Below are 19933 nucleotides of genomic sequence, written 5' to 3' on the forward strand. Positions count from 1 at the left end.
ACAATTAGGGACATACGAGGTGTGGCTATTAAATAACTAGACTGAGGCTGCTACAGAAGAACTATGCATGCGCCAAATCCTAACGACCGACAGCTGTGCAGCGTAAAGCCTTCTCTTTCGATTGCAGCGTCTCACGTGTTTCTAGAGAAATCTGTCTGACCAGAACCGTCGTTTGTGTAAAAAGTGTTAGTTTCGTTTTGCCGAAAACATGATACCGCACATGTAGTAGAGTAACGAATTGTCGTGAAATTTCACATGAAACTTGGTAAAACCGCTACTGAAACTTATCTTTTATTAAAAGAAGTTTATGGCGATAAATTTTTATCACGTGCGCAAGTTTTTGAGTGGTTCAAGCGATTCCAAGATGGCCGAGAAGACGTCGGAGATGATGACCGCCCGGGTCACCCTTCCACGTCCAAAACGGATTAAAATATCGATTATAATTAATCAACATTACTATCGTGAGGTGCTTGCTTAACATCGTGAAAGAGTAAGGAAAAAACGACCCGATTTGTGGAAGAACAAGTCACGGGTTCTCCATCAAGACAACGCGCCGTCTCACACTGCATTGTCTGTCAAGACGTTTCTAGCCAAGTATTACCCCAAAACTTGGTGGCAATGATTAAAGCCTGACATCGCTCAGTGGAGAAGGGGGTGGGCGGCTTAAATGACCAAAAAAAAAAAGGAATCGAAGAGGAAGCAGAAGTATCAGGGAAGAAATTAATTCAAAAACCGGTAACCGTTGAGCGCCACGCTGTTAATAAAGTGGTAACAGCGAACCACAAAAAAAGGATAAAATAATAAAACAATAAACAGAAACAAGAAGAAAATAGAACAATAAAAGTTAATATCAAACGCAAAACGCAATATGTATTTATAATAAAGTGAAAAAAACCCAAATACAAAAAAAATGACAAATACAGTTTATTAAATTAATAATTAACTATTGGCCAATATTACAAAATGATCTTACAGCTTTGTTTTCGCCGTTTTCTAAAGAAGCCTCACTTCCGGTCGTCCACGTAGGTGGTAGGCGTTTCCCTAAATCCCTCAGAGGTGGTCTGCCTGAGAAAACTCCTCCAGACAGGTACGCTGGCAGGGTACTTCTATTTGCCTATTTTGTCCTTAAGAAAAATTTCCTTAAAAAATCCGGTATTGACCGTATAATGGACGTCCGTCTCACATGAAGTCTTTCAATACTCTGTCCCCGTCTCTCCCCTCTCTCGGCCTCCGCGTCCACCAGTCTCCTATTCCCCCACCGTTCTAAGGGGTTTCCGGCCTATTCCTTTTACGAGTATTAATAAAATAAATTATCTATATTACCCGAATATATTCGGGTAATACAAGTACAACATCCTAGTTTTAGGACAGAAAAAGACTTCCAGTACTGTTTCGAACAATGGTAAATTCGCATGGAGCGTTGTAGGGATAGGCGAGGGGTGTATATTGAAGGAGATAATAACTAAATATGTATAAATTTAAAATAAAATGTTTTACAGCATCAGTCTCGTTATTTAATAGCCACACCTCGTACACAAAGTTACCTTCCAGAATTCTCAATTCCAACTCCGGATGCCAGTGAACTCTGAAGTTAATTGACTTAAATTGAAAAATTATAAAAATAATAAATAAGGTATAATAAGCTTCTTAATCAAACTGGAATAACTAGTTTAAGCTATAATTTAGCTTTGACCTTTCACTAAATTTCTCTTAAACTTTATTATCCATCAATTTGTTTATTTACACGTTTTTACCCGTCAATTATTTATTTTCAACTGTAAAATTTACAACAAGCAAATATGAAACTAGAATAAATAGTAATAATACAATATTTGAATAATGAATGATATTTGAAGAATATACTTAGTAGTATCACTTTCTTACATTAGATTATTGTGGATATTCAGTCGTTTAAAGGGAGTATTGAGCAAGATTAGGGTTGAAAGCTGCTGCACAAGAGGATTGTGATGATACGATGAGGATTTGTTGCGAAAAATGAAATAGAAAACAGGAAACATTTATCGTTGGCTTAACATAAAGCATTCAAATCCTGTTGTAGTTTCTAAGCCAAGGCTATTATGATTATTAACTTCCTTCAGGCACTTAAAAACTTGAAAGATATATATAATCTTTTAAGATCCAATAACAACCTGCTTTTCTTGAATAGGTGCAGTCTACAATTTGTTGTATATCGTTCTTTAAACTGCATTTTAATATTGAACTAGGGAAGGGATTAGCTATGAGGTTAGCATACTGGACTCCCACGCGGAGGTCCCGGGTTCGAATCCAGCAGCTGACCCTTAGATTTTCTCTTCCTAGGAGCTTCTTACAGCTCACTGTCCGGTGATGGACAGTGTTGTCTGTAACGAGAGAACACTGTCCGGAGGCCGGCAGTGCACTGGAAAAAGCTCCGGGCGCTAATGACCTCAGCTGTTGATGCGCCAAAAAAATAAATAAATAATATTGAACTATTTTACGTATGTTTAGCCTCCTTAAAATGTTTTGTACATTTCCATCTTCCATGGCTGAAATATTTTCAAACTGTTCCAGGTATATGGCCATAATGCATCCGTTAAGGCCAAGAATGGGACGACGAATGACACTGTGCATAGCAGTCAGCATATGGATCGTTGGATCATTCTTTTCTCTGCCAATGCTCATATTTTTCACTACATTTGTGCAAGAATTTCCCAATGGTGATAACAGGGTTATTTGCTATGCTGAATGGCCAGATGGCAGCACTAACGAGAGTCGTCAAGAGTATTTGTAAGTAATACAGATTCTATTTAAATTATAACTTGATGTAAAAACTGTTAAATATGTTTCTTATTAATCAAGTTATTCTTGATCAAAATTGCTTTTAAAATAAAAAATTTGCTTTTAAAATTTGGAATGCCAATGCCTTTAATGTAGCATAGACCTGTTTTTTGCAACCCAGTTAATTAATCTGGCAATTATTAAATAAAAAAATTAATGAGTAAAGTTATTCTTTTAATCACGAGTAAGAGGAAGAAGCCATTACTTTACTCACAAGAGATTTTTTTATATAGACGCAACAAGCAAATATGACGAACATATAACAGAATAGATACGAAATGGAAAGAAAAAAGTAAAAAGTAAAGAAAATACAAAATAAAATAATAAATAAGTAAATAAAATAAATCACAGGAAGGGCTTGAATGAGGGCCATCCAACGATGGCCATCATAAGTCGGTTAAAGTTGAATACCGAATGGATTGAATACGAAGGATGGTCTTGTTTATCTCTCTTCCAGGTGATCGCGAGGCCATCGACGCCTCTGTCTGCAAGGAGGATCTTCACAAGAGATTTAAAGTAGTTTTATTCAATTTAACTTAAGGCAACGTTTTAGAAATCAGTCTTGACATCAATCGATGACAATGAAAAGAGATAGTCTTGTAGAAGAAGAGGTTTGTACTGTCGACCCGCTGATTGCTAAAATTTTTCCATAATTATATAAATTTAAGATGCATTTTCAAATGCACGAAAGTGTTTTAGATTAAATTGACCAATATTTACAGATAGAAAAGACTACTTATTTCAAAATTATTCTGCTAAGGATAAAATACTACTAATTCCTTAATAATTCATATTAGTAATATCTGAGTTACCATGAATGTGCCAAAAAAAATATGTTCTGGACTTTGGTATGTTAGGTTTATGTGTTGAAAGCACTTCTTTCTTAACTTGCCAAATGTTCTTTATTTAAATGAAATTGATTGAACTATGTGTATCGAGAGCATGAAGTTCAGAAAAGATTGTAAAAAAACGTTAGAGAGAACAGAAATATCAGCAAAGTGGTTCTTTATGCTGTGTGATTTCTTGAATACTCGGATTATCAGCAACATATATTTAAGCCTCCTTTTTGCTAAATATAAATCCAAAATTGGACGAATTTGGCTAGCTAATTTTTCAGAAATCATGACGTCTTTGCCATCCATTTTTACAGCAGTTTCACTCAGACGCGCGCCACGTTCTCTCGCGTAATTTACAAAAAGACGGCAATATCTTACTTTACTTTATTTAACAGATTACAACACAAACGAGAATTTATTTTATTAAAGAATCCTTATAAATTAGAGATCCAGCCCACAATAGATCTTTTCAGACTGGTGTGGAGTTCGTTTTATTGCTTACTACAATATATGAGCCGTTCATTGCCCAAATCGATTAATTCCATAAAACAAAAATCGGAGAAATGCGATGAAATAATTGTTGTGTTCTTTTAGTTTTAGCTTTCTACGATTTTTCTGTTTTCGATATATTTTGTTAACACCTTGCAATGTATCTAATACTTAGCGAAGTACAGCTTTAACAAAACATTTTCCTCTTACCAAAATTATGGCAAACTAAAAACTGCAGAATTCGTAATTAATAAATAGCTTAAGGTAGTTTTATTACAGTCAAATACATTATGTTCATGTTCAAAAAGATTCTTGCGTGAAAGTAGTATAAAAAAAACTTAAGCACATATGTTTGTTAGGTTAGATTCAAGATGTTACCTCTTTTCTTTCGAATGGCTTGAATGGTAGAATCAATTTCCTAATAGAAAACAGAATCTTTGGGTTCTTCAATTCTAAAGAAAGAAGGTAGAATGACAAAAAAAGGGGCACGCTAGAGATGCCAATATAAGATTTATGTCTCCCGTTTTTCGATTCTTTTCCTTGTATTGCAACACAAGAATTAATGAAGGACGATATATTACAAAAGTTTTTTATTTTATTTTTCAAAAATAATCTCAAAAACTAAATACCAAGACTTTTCGTATATTGTCTGGTTCAAAACAAATTTGTATCCTCATACTTCGCAAAATGGTTAGAGCAAATATTTAAAACATTGGTAAGTATACAAAAATGTTTATCTATGCTCACCTCAGAAACTGTTCCCTGATTAGTAGAAGTGCAATGTTTTTGTAGGGAAAAAGCGATGTTCTCTAACTAAGCGGTTAAAGTCTAGACTTCCTAAGGACATATTTACAACGTTAATGAACCTCTGGTGCAGTGCTTATCAACCATGATGCAGTCGTTTTTACTTTAAATTGCTTGCTGCTGAATATTATTAGAAAACCCAAGTGACAACTTGCACCTTGACAAATATGAGGTCCCTTGAGAAAAAAATATTGTAAAGTTTTTCCAAAAACTTTTACTAAGAAAGAACTTTACTTACACAACTAATGCCTGCCACTAGTTATTAAATAATATGTGGGTTTGATAAATAATAAAACTCGCTAAAGTTGTAAGTAATAACCTGATTTATTAACACATTAACATTACTCACATTAACATTTACTAGCAACTAACGCTATTCATTACAGTTACCATTTACAACAGTCACAACAGTTTACTGTTACTTAGTCACTACGTAACGCCACAAAACTGTTCCACGACTGACCCCTGGTCCGCACTGCACTGAATTGCACTAGTCTCAGCTGCACTAACACAGCTCTACTCGTAATTGCCCAACTAGCTACCTCTGAAGCACTCCACAACACTGACTCTCTCTAACTATGTCTCAACACTGACTCTCCAAGACTAACTCCAAAACTCACTGACTGACTAGAAACTACAAGACTGTAAAACTCTTAGAACTCGATTAAAAACTCCTTAAAAACTCTAATAACTCGTTAAGAACTCCTTAAAAACTGACTTCTCCAGCTGTGTCTGCCTCCTTTTAACTGCGTGCCTCCCTCCAACTGGGACTGCCCTCCTCCAACTCTCTGAGCATAAGTTTCCACGCCCTCCTGACGTTCATTGGTTGGAGAAAACATACTGCCACCACCTCAGCTGGGGCCGCCCTCCTCCTACTCTCTGTCTCGCTCCTACCTGTCAATCACTGGCTGGGAAAACACATATGCCACCACCCCAACTGAGGCCTTTCTCTTAGCTAGCTTTTACACAGGTCACTAACTCCTTGAACAATCTAGCCCTTTCCTTTCTAGTTCAGGTAAAGACCGGCCCTTTTGTCTACACAGTGGTGGCCTGATACCGACTTTGGTCGCTTAACCCCTAGAACAATCTAGGCCTTTCTTCTCTGCCACAGGTAGATACCGCCCTTTTGTTTATACAGTGGCGGCCTGTTACTGACTTTGATCGCTCAACACCTAGAACAATCTAGCCCTTTCTTCTATGCCCAGGTCAACTTCGTTACAATATATACGAGTATATAAATATTTAAAATAATTTGATATTTAATGGAATATAACTCCTATATCGAGATTAATTATACAAGCTTCTAAGTACGAAAATTATTTTAAAATTTTCATGAAACTATTACTGTTAATGTTTAGATTAAATCCTCCCGACGACTATTTGCAACGTAACATCGTTGTATTAATAAGGACACGAAAGATATGATTGGCTCTATAGAAATTTGAATAAAATAAAGGATGTGCCCAGGTTGGAAATCGAAGGAACTCGAAAATTAATAAAAGTGAATTACTCAGGAGAATCTATCTTTGATTGTTGAGAAGACCAGAAGACCATGGTATAAACACTATGTCTGACAAGGATTCTACTCTGAGTTAGTGAAGTTAAAAGTGGAAATCGACATGGAAACTACAGCAGATGGGTAGAAGTTTTAGAAATTTAAACTGTTTGCTATAGATTAGCTTTACATACTTTTGTTAGCATATGCAGACCAGACACAACTTGCATATTCCAGAATCGGACGGACCAGGGAGAACAATGCAGAGCTCAGCGAGAGAGACAGAGCACATATATTAGTAAAACTGTGGCAAAATTTATGTGCAGACCTATTTACTTGGAGACTAAATGATAATTTGGCATCGCACCAGATACGCAGATCTTTAAATATGGCTTGTCCATTCAATGGAATGTTGTTAATGTATTAGATAGAAAGTGTAATATTGATTCTTCCAGGAAATGTATTGTTATGTATTTGAGGAGATAAAAAAAGTATTCGAAACTTATTTTCCAAGAAACTTCTTTTAAATGCTCTTCTGAAAGGATAGATAGGCATCCCTATAAATTACCATTCGAGAATAATGTATAGTGCTGTATCCTACAAATTATAAAGCATGGTAGAATGGTTTGCTAAAATTCCATATTAGATGAATATTTTGTTTCCGGAAGTAGCACTTCTTAATACCGGAAATACTTAATCGATTATCACTTTTCCTTACTCTATGTAATCATGTAGATATCCGATTTCGAGTTTCCATCGAAAATTGTTTGTTTTTGAGGTCCCTTGAATCCGAAAAAGTTCCTGATTTCTATACCACTTTATGGAATTAATCTTGCAGTTATTTAGCGATTTTTCTGCAAAAAAACAAAAAAAAAATTAATGTGTGGCTGTGTCATGGACACGGCCGTGTGACGTACGTGAATACGTTTACGTAACGGGTTATATTTTTTATATAAAATATTTTTATTTATGTATTTAGGATGAAACAATGTGTCTTCATAATCGACGATCGAACACAATCTATGCCTATACAGTCCGTTGTCGATGTAGAAGCGATTTCATCATCCACTTCCATAATTTCAACCGCCCCAGCTGCAGATGTACTGACACCGTCGTTGATCCGCTCGGCCGATTCATTCTTTTACGTTTTCGGCACAGCTTGACTCGGTCATATGGTGTATTATTATTACCATTCGATTGTTCTTGAAAAGCCCTTTCCAACCGTATATGATCTCTGTATTTCGTTTTGGCTTTTCGACGTGTATAGGCCGACATTTTATATTTTTGATATTTTTTTATTCTAACACCTTATTATATTCACTGTCACTATTTTACACTGTTTTATATGCAATCGATAGATTGTGACGACAGCTGACGATTAAAACTTAAACGAACATCGTAGCTTCTCCGAGTCAAAAGTTATACTCATTGCAAATCTCGATACTCAGCAAAATGATCTCAAAATGGCGGCGCTTCCCCCTCCCCCGCGCGCGATGCGTCACAGCCCTCGCTTATCGTAATAAATTCTTTGATCCTTTGGCTATCCAGTGGTCTAATTTAATTTTGGATGTAGACGATATATTCGAAACTATAATGCAAAACTGTATCCCCCGATTTTGTTATCATTAGTTTTTTTGGATTGTCACCATATGATTCAAATTTAAAGACGTATTCACGTCAAAAAGTTTTGTAAGTAAATTAGAAGCCGTCAAATTTTTTCAAAATTTTATACTTTCAATAACGCTTTATTTCATTTAATTAGATTAAAAACTAATAATAATATCTTCAATATATTATTTAAATATTGAAGATATTTAAATAATTATTCCAACGCTACAAACTTCTCGCCAGACTACTTGACAAACGTTCGAAACTTAGCCTACATAACAAAAGACTCTTATATCTACAGTTACTGCGACCTATTTGGTCATAAGTCATCGAAATATGGAGATCGACTAAGCGTTCCGACGCCTCCAAACATTACAGTCAAAAATACTTCGAAAACTTCTTAACGCTCCATTCTATGTATCTAACCTCCACTATCCATAATGACCTCAAAATCCCTTTCATTACAGATCTTGCTAACACTAGTTTTCTCAAATTTCATTCCCTCTACAGCAGCTCATCCTAACACCCTCTCATAGAACACCTATCTTCCTCCACATTACCAGGTAATCCTCTAAGGAGATTGAAGAGAAGATGGCCTCGTGATCTTCTCTTGTCGTGAGAGCAAAGCACGTTACTGGAGTGACACCACTGGGTCCCTTCTCCACTCATGATTTTCTTTTATTTCTTTTTTTTTTTTACCATATTTGCTTGTTGCAACAACTGTTGCAGTGGTGCAATTGCAATAAAAGATTAAAAAATAATAATAATAATAATAATAATTATGTATTATTAATTACGTAATGTATTTTGTTCACAAATATTGCTTGTATTTCTTAAATATTCTCAATATCGCCACCAAAATAATCATCTAAATGGCAAAAGGCCGCGGATAGACGAGAATTTAAGATCTAAAAGCTCTAGTTTACCAGCATACACACTCATTTACTTTTACACTTTACAATTCATTAAAGCCTACATTCCTAGACAAACCTAGATTTTCTAAGGGAGCCACAATAGATGATTTAGGTGGCAGTGAATTCCGGCTGTATTAAGCCACTTTTCAATCTTCAATGTATCCTTAAGATCATGTGTTCATATCATATTTTGTTATCTCTTATTTTTAGCGTTATTTATTTTCCTTTTCATTAGCAAGAGAAGGGCATGCAGACTCCACTTGAAAGGTGACAGGGAGGTATATACATCAATAAACCCTTAGCTTCCCACTTCAAGGCACTTCCTGGAAAAGGATATCGGAGAGAAAAAAAATAAAAAAGAGAAGTGTTTATCCACGAAGACGCAGACGGTGTTAGTAAAGGAAGTAATAGCAAACAGGGGTATCCCTTATCTTGTAACATCTTGGGTCTAGCTTACAGACTAGATCAGAGAGAATTCAGGAACAACTCCCTTATCGACCCATCTTTTAGCGGTTTTTTTTTTTTTTTTTTTTTTTTTTTTTTTTTTTTTTTTTTTTTACATACGTAGTTGAACTTGTCATGTACAGTATTCTGCAAGAAGAGCTTCTGTACGGTTTTATTATTCTTCAGTCGAAAGGAAATCCCTATAATCTTACTAAAAAACCACTCTCTGGGGTCTTTTAGCTGCATGAAATAAAAACAATAACAGTAAATGAATCAGTCTAGGATGAAAATCAAGTCCCAGGTCTGAACTATCCAAGATGTACACTCTCCGAAGAAATCCAGCAAAAATCTTTAAACGGAACAGCCTATTTAATTTAATTTAAAATTATTTCTCGTTACAGGTATAATGTTCTCTTCATGGTGATGACTTACTTCATACCAATAGCATCCATGTGCTTTACCTATGTCAGAGTGGGCATAGAATTATGGGGTAGCCAAAGCATTGGAGAATGTACCCAACGGCAATTGGAAAATATCAAATCTAAAAGAAGAGTATGTATTTCAATTATTTATTATATTTTATTAGATTTCCCTTCCAAAATTTGCTTTAAAATATTAAACAAATAATAAATAAATGCTCGTTTAAAAAAAACAACACTAAAATAACTATGTTTAAATCTTTAGTAAAAATCATAACTTCACTTCTATAATAGCTGAAGTAATTAAAATAAAAACTAAGGTAAAATGAATGTTGTAAAGATCACATAAAAATGCAGAAAATGAGGTACAGCTTTCGATACCAGAAGTAGAAAATTAGATTTAAAAATACTAGAATTTAGATCATTGGCAAATAAGATATACGAGGAGGGGGGTCGTTTGAAAAGTGCGTGCAAAAATAAAAACTACTTAATTTTTTGGGGTAAACCTTTTTTATTTTTCAACATAGTCTCCTTTTAGGCTTATACACTTCGTCCAACGCTGCTCTAGTTTGTTGATCCCTTCCGAATAATAGGATTTGTCCAAGTCTGAAAAATAGCCATTCGTTTCTGCAATCACCTCCTCGTTTGAATAAAATCTTTTTCCCGCCAGCCATTTCTTCATATTGGGGAACAAATAGTAGTCCGAGGGAGCCAAGTCAGGAGAATAGGGGGGATGTGAAACGAGTTGGAACCCTATTTCCATTAATTTTGCGACCACAACTGCTGAGGTGTGAGCTGGTGCGTTGTCGTGATGGAAAAGGACTTTTTTGTGGGCCAATCGTGGGCGTTTTTCTTGCAGCTCGGTTTTCAAACGGTCCAATAACGATGAATAATATGCACCTGTAATAGTTTTACCCTTTTCCAGATAGTCGATGAGGATTATTCCTTGCGAATCCCAAAAGACAGTTGCCATAATCTTTCCGGCCGAAGGAACGGTCTTCGCCTTTTTTGGCGCAGATTCCCCCCTTGGTAACCCATTGTTTAGATTGTTCTTTAGTCTCAGGAGTGTAGTGATGTATCCATGTTTCATCCACAGTGACGAAACGACGCTTAAAGTCCTGCGGATTCTTCTGGAACAGCTGCAAACCGTCCTTGCAACACTTCACACGATTTCGTTTTTGGTCAAGCGTGAGCAATCGCGGCACCCATCATGCGGATAGCTTTGTCATGTCCAAATATTGATGCAAAATATTATGTACCCATTCATTCGAGATTCCCACAGCACTAGCAATCTCACGCACCTTCACTCTTCTGTCATCCATCACCATATCTTGGATTTTATCAATGATTTCCGGAGTAGTAACCTCAACAGGGCGTCTAGAACGTTCAGCGTCACTTGTGACCATATGGCCACTCCGAAAATTTTGAAACCACTTATAAACTGTTCTAATCGAAGGTGCAGAGTCACCATAATGTTTATCAAGCTTCTCTTTAGACTCCTGAGGCGTTTTGCCTTTCATAAAGTAGTGTTTAATCAACACACGAAATTCTTTTTCGTCCATTTTTTGAAAATCACTGGACTTCCTCGATTCAAACGAATGCCAAACACAAAGAAATAGACCGATCTGGCTGAAACTTGGTGTGTGTTCTTCCAAGAGATGCTACTAACTAAAAATAACCTCGATACGCGCCAGTGGTGCTATCTCTCTGACTTTGCACGGACTTTTCAAACGACCCTCGTACTATAATAATAATACACAAAACTTTAAATGAACAGATAATTTATAAATCTATAGTGTAATGGATTATGTCAAGTAAGATTTAGGACATTTGTCACATTAGTTCTGAAATGTTTCATTGTGACATAACTTGAATCTGCATTGATGGAATTTAACACCTTAAATGCAAGGGAAATTATTGATGGCTCTAGTTGAATTGATGAAAATTGATCTAGTGTGTGACGTCTAATTTGAGTAGATGGAAAACTAGATTACAAAGGATGAAACCAATGTGTGGTTATCTACAGAGCCATTGGATAACATTATGTATCAACAAGTCAGACGTAAATCATTCTACGTTTTAGAAAAGGTGCGAAGGATTCAAATGAATGACCGCAAATATACCAGGATTAAGGAATGTGCAATTTAATAAGAAATTAAGTGGATAAATTTATTCTGGGCACTTTCTATTATGTTGCCGGATTTAAGAGAAACAAAATCAAGAAACTTCTAAATGAATTTGGACGAGTTGATTTAAGAGCAATTCAGTTTAAGTCTAAACATGCCTTGATGGTTTTGCTATTATGTCTCAGGTGCGCTCATTAAACTTGATTTATTATCTACAATTATCCCAAGATTACGTTGTTCCATTGGCTGATTCTCTTAGGATGGGATCATTTAAATCATAATCATGATCTATTGTTCTAGAAGATTTAGACGATTCTAGAACAATGGTCACTTCTGGATATTTTGTGTAATTTAGCTTTGCCAAATTACTTTACTACCCATTTACTAACGCCCACTAGAATATGTTCAAATAAAAATAATTAACAAACTTACAATAGGATGAAAAAATAATTGCCATTTCAGTCGTGATACATTTATTCTGCCGAGCTTTCGACCTAGGGACTAGATCATCTTCAGGGCCATGTTTACAGATTGTTAACAATAATTCCATTAAAATGAATATGTATAATATAACGAAATTTACAAAAATTATTTACCTAGTTTACAAAATAATATTTTTACATTACAGGGTTGGTGTGTCTTCTGTCTTGTCTGTTCATGGACTGAGTGTGATCGGTCTATGTGTAATATATGTTAGGTTGTGTGGAAGTCAGTGTTGCCAATTGTCAAGTATTTTGTAGTAAGTTTGCGTATATGTTGTTTAAATTGTTCGTGTCTGTTTTGAAATTTTTAACTGTTTTCTGTCTTAGATATGTATATCATTTCCAGAACTTTCCTTTTTTGGTGTGTTGGTTTCTGATTTCTGTATCTTTGTGTTTGGGGAAATCGAAAGTGTGATGATTTTCTGTGCTGTGTAAGGAAAGTGCTGTGGTGTCCCTAGGTCGAAAGCTCGGCAGAATAAATGTACCACGACTGAAAACTGGCAATTATTTTTTCATCCTATTGAAACTATGAATCAGTCACCAAAAACAATGAACAACAACAAACTTACTTTTTTTAGACTGATATTTCACAATTACTTAGCAAAACTAACCAATATTTCATTCTATACTCCAGTAATTTAGCGATGCCGCTACTTGATAATTTATGTAACTAATAACTGCAACTAAATTAGTTAAGGGTCATTCCATGTCAAATCAACACAAAAAAAGACCATTTTGACCTCACCATCTCGGATTTTCTTAAAATTTGGCACATGTGTACTATTGGTATAGACTTGGAAAAATATGAAATTTTACTGTGATATGTCAACCGGTTTATGAGTTACAGGGCTGTAAAGTTGCCAAAAATGAGCTGAAAAACAGGGAACCCCGTGTTTTTGAATTACTGTAGAAGCTTTCCTAATTGAGCTACAGACTTGGGATTGGTGTCATTTTATAGCATATATAATGCCATTTCCTGTGATATGCGACACCATATGGGTTAGGATAAATAAAGTTTGTTAAATTTAAATTTTAAATTTTTTAAAAAGTACATATTTTAAAATTTTAAAATTAATTCTATGAATAGCTAGTAGTGTTATGAGTCACTGGGCAAAATATTAATTGGGGACGGCAATGGCTTCATTGTTAAAAAAATTTAAGACTAAAGCTCCTTTTCATGGAGAATATATTTTAATAAAATTAAAGTAATAAATAAATTGAAAATAGTAATAATGAATCAATGAATCATAATTCATAATTATTAAGATTTAAAATATTGATTTTGAAATCATTTTTAGAATTAATAATTATGATTACAGTAATTATTCATATTAATTAGAATATATTATTTTAATGAAATTATGCAGTTAATCAAATTATACAAAAATAATTCAATTCAATATCTTTGTTCAAGAACAGTCTTCTTTGGCTGAGATAACAGCTTCTTTTAGTTGGTTTAAGTCGGCAAAGGGCCTTGTGATGGCGTAGGGGGTTCGGTAAAGAGACTGGCAGCTCATGCCAGTTTGCAACGACTCTATGAAAATCAAATCCAAACTTCACTACAACTTCTTGAGTGGGCAGTAGAAAACATCACCAACATAGACTTTGCATATTCAACCCAGGATGACTATGTTGAATCTGAGTGTTTTTTAAAAAATCGGTTTGCTCGAGCATTGGCTATTAAAGGAACACAGCAATACCATGCTTTCATGCCCAGAAGTAAATCCAAAATATTGGTTAAAAACTTTTCTATGAACTCAGAAGCTTGCGAAATGGAAGTTTCAAAATTCCCTGATAAACTAAAATTAGCCGACATATCAGGTTATATCAGTGTAGTCTATAAAGAAACTGGTGGCTTGGATATGTTTTAGAGAAAAATGAAGAACTTGATGAAGTAAAAGTAACTTTTCTTCATCCAGCTGGACCCTCTAAATCATCTGGCATCCAAGAAATGCCGATATTCTTTGGGTCTCAGTAGTGGTTGTTTTGATAAAAATTGATCCTGTGACTCTGACTGGAAGAACTTACATATGTCATACTAGAAAGTGACGCATATCAAACAAATGAAGCCTTTTCAACTTAAAATAATAAAGAAATCCTATTACTTAACAGTATGTTTTACTTTGGACTTATTAGTGGAATTATTATTAGCATTATTGTATTAACATGAATTCAGAGTCGAATTAATCGGATTGGAGCTTTAGTCTTAAATTTTTTTAACAATGAAGCCATTGTCGTCCCAAATTAATATTTTGCCCAGTGATTCATAACACTACTAGCTATTCATGGAATTAATTTTAAAATTTTAAAATATGTACTTTTTAAAAAATTTTAAATTTAAATTTTAAATTTAAATTTAACAAACTTTATTTATTCTAACCCATATGGTGTCGCATATCACAGGAAAGGGCATTATATATGCTATAAAATGACACCAATCCCAAGTCTGTGGCTCAATTAGGAAAGCTTCTACAATAATTCAAAAACACGGGGTTCCCTGTTTTTCAGCCCATTTTTGGCAACTTTACAGCCCTGTAACTCATAAACCAGTTGACATATCACAGTAAAATTTCATAATTTTCCAAGTCTGTACCTATAGTACACATGTGCCAAATTTCAAGAAAATCCGAGATGGTGAGGTTCAGACCCCGTGTTGATTTGACATGGAATGACTCTTAACCAAATAATAATTAACAAATATTTGTTCAGGTATTTTCGTTTTTAAATTTACAACTTTTGCAACAAGTAAATCTATTTTGATACAATAACATGTGAGTAGTTATTATTACCCCATTGATGACAATTGGAAATCTCTTCGATTCTCTAGAATTCTTCAAATGATTTTTAGTTAAGAGATGAGACTAACATTATAATCTAAATATAATTATAATCATGATAATATTGTGAAATAAAATGTAAACCATTTCTTTATTTTGTAAGAAAAACATTTGTCTGCCTTTTCCGCAAAATCATTCTAAGAGATCAAATGAATACATTCAGGGCTTCAATTTTTCTTCTCTCTTTACATTTACCTCTGCTATAAACAATAATAGAAAACAGAAACGTGACTACACAATAATACAATATTGCACGTAAAAATTTCTATCAAGGAAAATATTGAATTCGTGACCTGACATTGAATGTTCTTGGAATTTTTGGAAAATAAAGAATAGAGATTTTTGTATTTTCCTCACCATAATAAGTAAGGAGGAGGTATCTCGATTGTTACAAATTTGCAAAAGAACAAAGAATTGAGTTATCAACGCAAAAAACGTTTTGAGAACCCGGAGACGAAAATAAGTTTCCATTATAATGTGATTAGTTATATAAAGTGCGTAGGACTTGTAACTATTTTGGAATCCCAACTTTGTATTAAATTTCTAAAAGGTTTGAATATTGGGAAATTTCATCTAGAGATAGCCTAAACCAGGGATGGCGAACCTTTTTGAGACGTGGGTCAAATTTTGTTCATTTTTTTTTAGTACTAGCTCTTGGGTCACTAATGCCCATTTGCACAAGAGTTAAGTTTAAAAATTTTAAACTGAATATTTTCAAAACTAAACATCTTTAAAATTCAGTTGGCTTAACGGGTAAAACGGACCGAAACAAGTGCTCTTTTTACAAACATAACTGAACAAAACCTTACTAAAGTGTGTTTTATCTGAAGAAAAATCTAAATATGGTTATTTGCTTTGGGTTGTCGATTTTTTTTAAAAAACAAAATATGAGTAAAATTATACATTTTATTTGATATTTTGTAAACACTTTTGCTTTATTTCAAATACAAACAAAAGCATTTGCGTTTTAGAACTGTAATGATCAAACTAAAGACTGTACATAGCATTTAAATTGCTTTTGTTTCAATGCGTGATTGAAAAAAAATACAGATAGAATATAAATTATCCACACAATTAGAAAATCTAAATCAACCCGCGTAAACAAACAGATGGTTGCCTAGCAATTGTGGGTCAGTGAAAAAGCTTGCGCGGGTCATAGGTTCACCATCACTGGCCTAAACAGTCAGGATAGAAGGCACACCAAACTGTGATGTAAAAAATACTGATATCTGTCTCCGATATAAGCCTTGAAGATGACCCTTGGTCCCTAGGTCGAAAGATTGGCAAAAAATAATAACTAAAATTGCCAATATTCTTTCTTCCCTTTGGATCGATGATTCAGTCAACTTAAAATCCAAAAACGATTATCAATATTCTACAATAAACTTACAATATTGTTGTTACGCAAACGAGTGTAAATGTTAATGGACAAATTTTGAAGTGCCTATTATAAGAGCGGCCAAAAAAGGTTAAGTATTCCCAAACAACTGGTCTACGATTGGTAGGATTTTTTTTTTGTTGTACTGTAAGAAATTTAAAATTTAAGAACATTTTGAGAAGTTCAGCTTGATATGACCGTTTATTAGTTCATAATTAGTATTTTAAATTAGCCATTGTTCATCCAGCCATGTCATTATTATGGAAACATGGTTGTATTTCTGCTATAAAATTTATAAGGCATTGCGCCTAGGTTAGGATTTCATGCATAACCTAATTAAATTAATATTTAAATTAGATACAAAAAAACAACTTTGCAGTCACTAGAAAACTGTCCTTTTGCGTCCAGTCGTTATTTTTACATCTCTAACACTAACTAGCGCAATCCCACGCGAGTTTTTGGTACTTCTAAAGTTGTTAAACCTCATGCTTTTGGAAATAGCTAGAAATTCATGTTTAAATCTTAGAAACAAAGCAGAAATTGCTTTAGAAGGCACCTAAAGGAGATGTTGAGTTTTATTAGTCCACTTTTTTGGTGGTCGAAGGACTGTTATCGAATAACATTTAGCTATAGTTAAAATTGAAAATTCTGCCTTATGATCGTTAATGAATTTTGAATAAGTATTTCCTTTCGTGCAACGAAATAATTTTGGTTCAAAGAACTTGATTGTAATGTGCAATCTAGCAGTTCCAATTTAATTACATTGATGTGGTACAGACAAAGGAACACACTCGCTTACTCTCGAATATTCCAATATTCTTGACATCCTTTTATAAAGGGTCCTTTTGCAATATTTCAGTGTTTGCGGCTAAACAGTGTACAGAAATTTCACGCCACTTAGTTAACTTTATATTACCAATCTCTCTTTGCTCGTTCATTCCTGTAAATTGAGTACAGTAATTAGCTATTAAATAATTCCATACTTTAATTTTAATTTCATCTTCTTTCTAATAAATTTTGATTGATCGTGGTACAAATTAATTGAAAGATTATATCAGTAAGATTATTTCTGAAATACCTTTGTGTCTGCAGAATTAAATAGAAATTGCTCCTTTAAGCAAGAATTACTTTTCACTGCGCAATTCGATTAACTCCATTTAGCAAAAAAAAAGGCTAGAAAGGCGATTAAATAATGAACATTATTTTTTTTAAATCCATTTATAATATAAATTCAGATAAATTTACCGTTATCATTCAGCGCCTTCTACTGAATTTGAGTGGTATTATTGCAACGATTTACATTATAGCACTGAGTTAATCAAAATGGCTTCTGAAATAAATTATTTATTATTCGAAGGCCCAAAAAACGTCTTCGTTTAATGGTGTTAATCTTTATTATTTGGGAATTTTATAATTAATATAAAAAACTATAACTGAACCAAGTGCTTTGGACACTTAAAGATATTTCAAAAAGTGGACTAATCAATTGAAGATCCATGTACGAGGGTCGTTTGAAAAGTCCGTGCAAAAATAAAAACTACTTAATTTTTGGGGGTAAACCTTTTTTATTTTTCAACATAGTCTCCTTTTAGGCTTATACACTTCGTCCAACGCTGCTCTAGTTTGTTGATCCCTTCCGAATAATAGGATTTGTCCAAGTCTGAAAAATAGCCATTCGTTTCTGCAATCACCTCCTCGTTTGAATAAAATCTTTTTCCCGCCAGCCATTTCTTCATATTGGGCAACAAATAGTAGTCCGAGGGAGCCAAGTCTGGAGAATAGGGGGGATGTGAAACGAGTTGGAACCCTATTTCCATTAATTTTGCGACCACAACTGCTGAGGTGTGAGCTGGTGCGTTGTCGTGATGGAAAAGGACTTTTTTGTGGGCCAATCGTGGGCGTTTTTCTTGCAGCTCGGTTTTCAAACGGTCCAATAACGATAAATAATATGCACCTGTATTAGTTTTACCCTTTTCCAGATAGTCGATGAGGATTATTCCTTGCGAACCCCAAAAGACAGTCGCCATAATCTTTCCGGCCGAAGGAACGGTCTTCGCCTTTTTTGGCGCAGATTCCCCCTTGGTAACCCATTGTTTAGATTGTTCTTTGGTCTCAGGAGTGTAGTGATGTATCCGTGGTTCATCCACAGTGACGAAACGACGCTTAAAGTCCTGCGGATTCTTCTGGAACAGCTGCAAACCGTCCTTGCAACACTTCACACGATTTCGTTTTTGGTCAAGCGTGAGCAATCGCGGCACCCATCTTGCGGATAGCTTTGTCATGTCCAAATGTTGATGCAAAATATTATGTACCCGTTCGTTCGAGATGCCCACAGCACTAGCAATCTCACGCACCTTCACTCTTCTGTCATCCATCACCATATCATGGATTTTATCAATGATTTCTGGAGTAGTAACCTCAACAGGGCGTCCAGAACGTTCAGCGTCACTTGTGCCCATATGGCCACTCCGAAAATTTTGAAACCACTTATAAACTGTTTTAATCGAAGGTGCAGAGTCACCATAATGTTTATCAAGCTTCTCTTTAGTCTCCTGAGGCGTTTTGCCTTTCATAAAGTAGTGTTTAATCAACACACGAAATTCTTTTTCGTCCATTTTTTGAAAATCACTCGACTTCCTCGATTCAAACGAATGCCAAACACAAAGAAATAGACCGATCTGGCTGAAACTTGGTGTGTGTTCTTCCAAGAGATGCTACTAACTAAACATAACCTCGATACGCGCCAGTAGTGCTAGCCCTCTGACTTTGCACGAACTTTTCAAACGACCCTCGTATGTATTTCTATTTGATTGAAGTTGAAACAGACAAAAAAAGAGTCAATATTGTGACAAACAGACAAAATTACTTATAAATGTTTACGTAAGTTGAAATTTTCACATCAATCATGTGAATCATTAAACTCCTCGACTATTATTCATTTGGACAACGACTGAGAATACCAACCAGTTCATCGAACATCTTGCTTCAGTTTCTACACCAAATGAAGACTTAACATGACGTACAACACATTGAAGACTTGTTACCAAGCTTTGACTTTTCCTTACCATTAACACGGCTAACTTAATCGTATACATCTACGGAAACCTAAGTTTTCCCTGTTAGACTTAATAATTTTCAAAACCCCATTCTTAACGAGCACCTAATTATTAAGCTAAGTTGCTAAATTTCAAATTCATCGTACTCTTTAATTACAAAAACTTCATGACGTCAACACTTGAATTTAGATAATTTTGTAGATTTAATTAAAATATATATCCATTTTT

The 19933-nt window shown here is 34.6% G+C and overlaps 1 protein-coding gene across 5 annotated transcripts in view; it reads left to right on the forward strand.

Moving 5' to 3' along the window:
* LOC141457119 (tachykinin-like peptides receptor 99D) overlaps positions 1–19933 on the forward strand; it is a 470553-nt gene that overhangs the window by 436794 nt on the left and 13826 nt on the right. For all 5 annotated transcript variants that reach the window (XR_012460203.1, XM_074133658.1, XM_074133659.1 and 2 more), the window contains 2 exons: positions 2551–2766; positions 9809–9959. Coding sequence is in view for 4 of the 5 variants with exons in the window: in XM_074133658.1 (XP_073989759.1) it covers positions 2551–2766; positions 9809–9959 (367 nt within the window). In the remaining variant the exon portion in view is untranslated. The remainder of the gene's footprint in view (positions 1–2550; positions 2767–9808; positions 9960–19933) is intronic.

Source organism: Rhodnius prolixus, unplaced genomic scaffold, assembly GCF_049639745.1.
Source record: "Rhodnius prolixus isolate KJV_2025 unplaced genomic scaffold, Rpr scaffold_10, whole genome shotgun sequence".
NCBI classification, from domain to species: Eukaryota; Metazoa; Arthropoda; class Insecta; order Hemiptera; family Reduviidae; genus Rhodnius; species Rhodnius prolixus.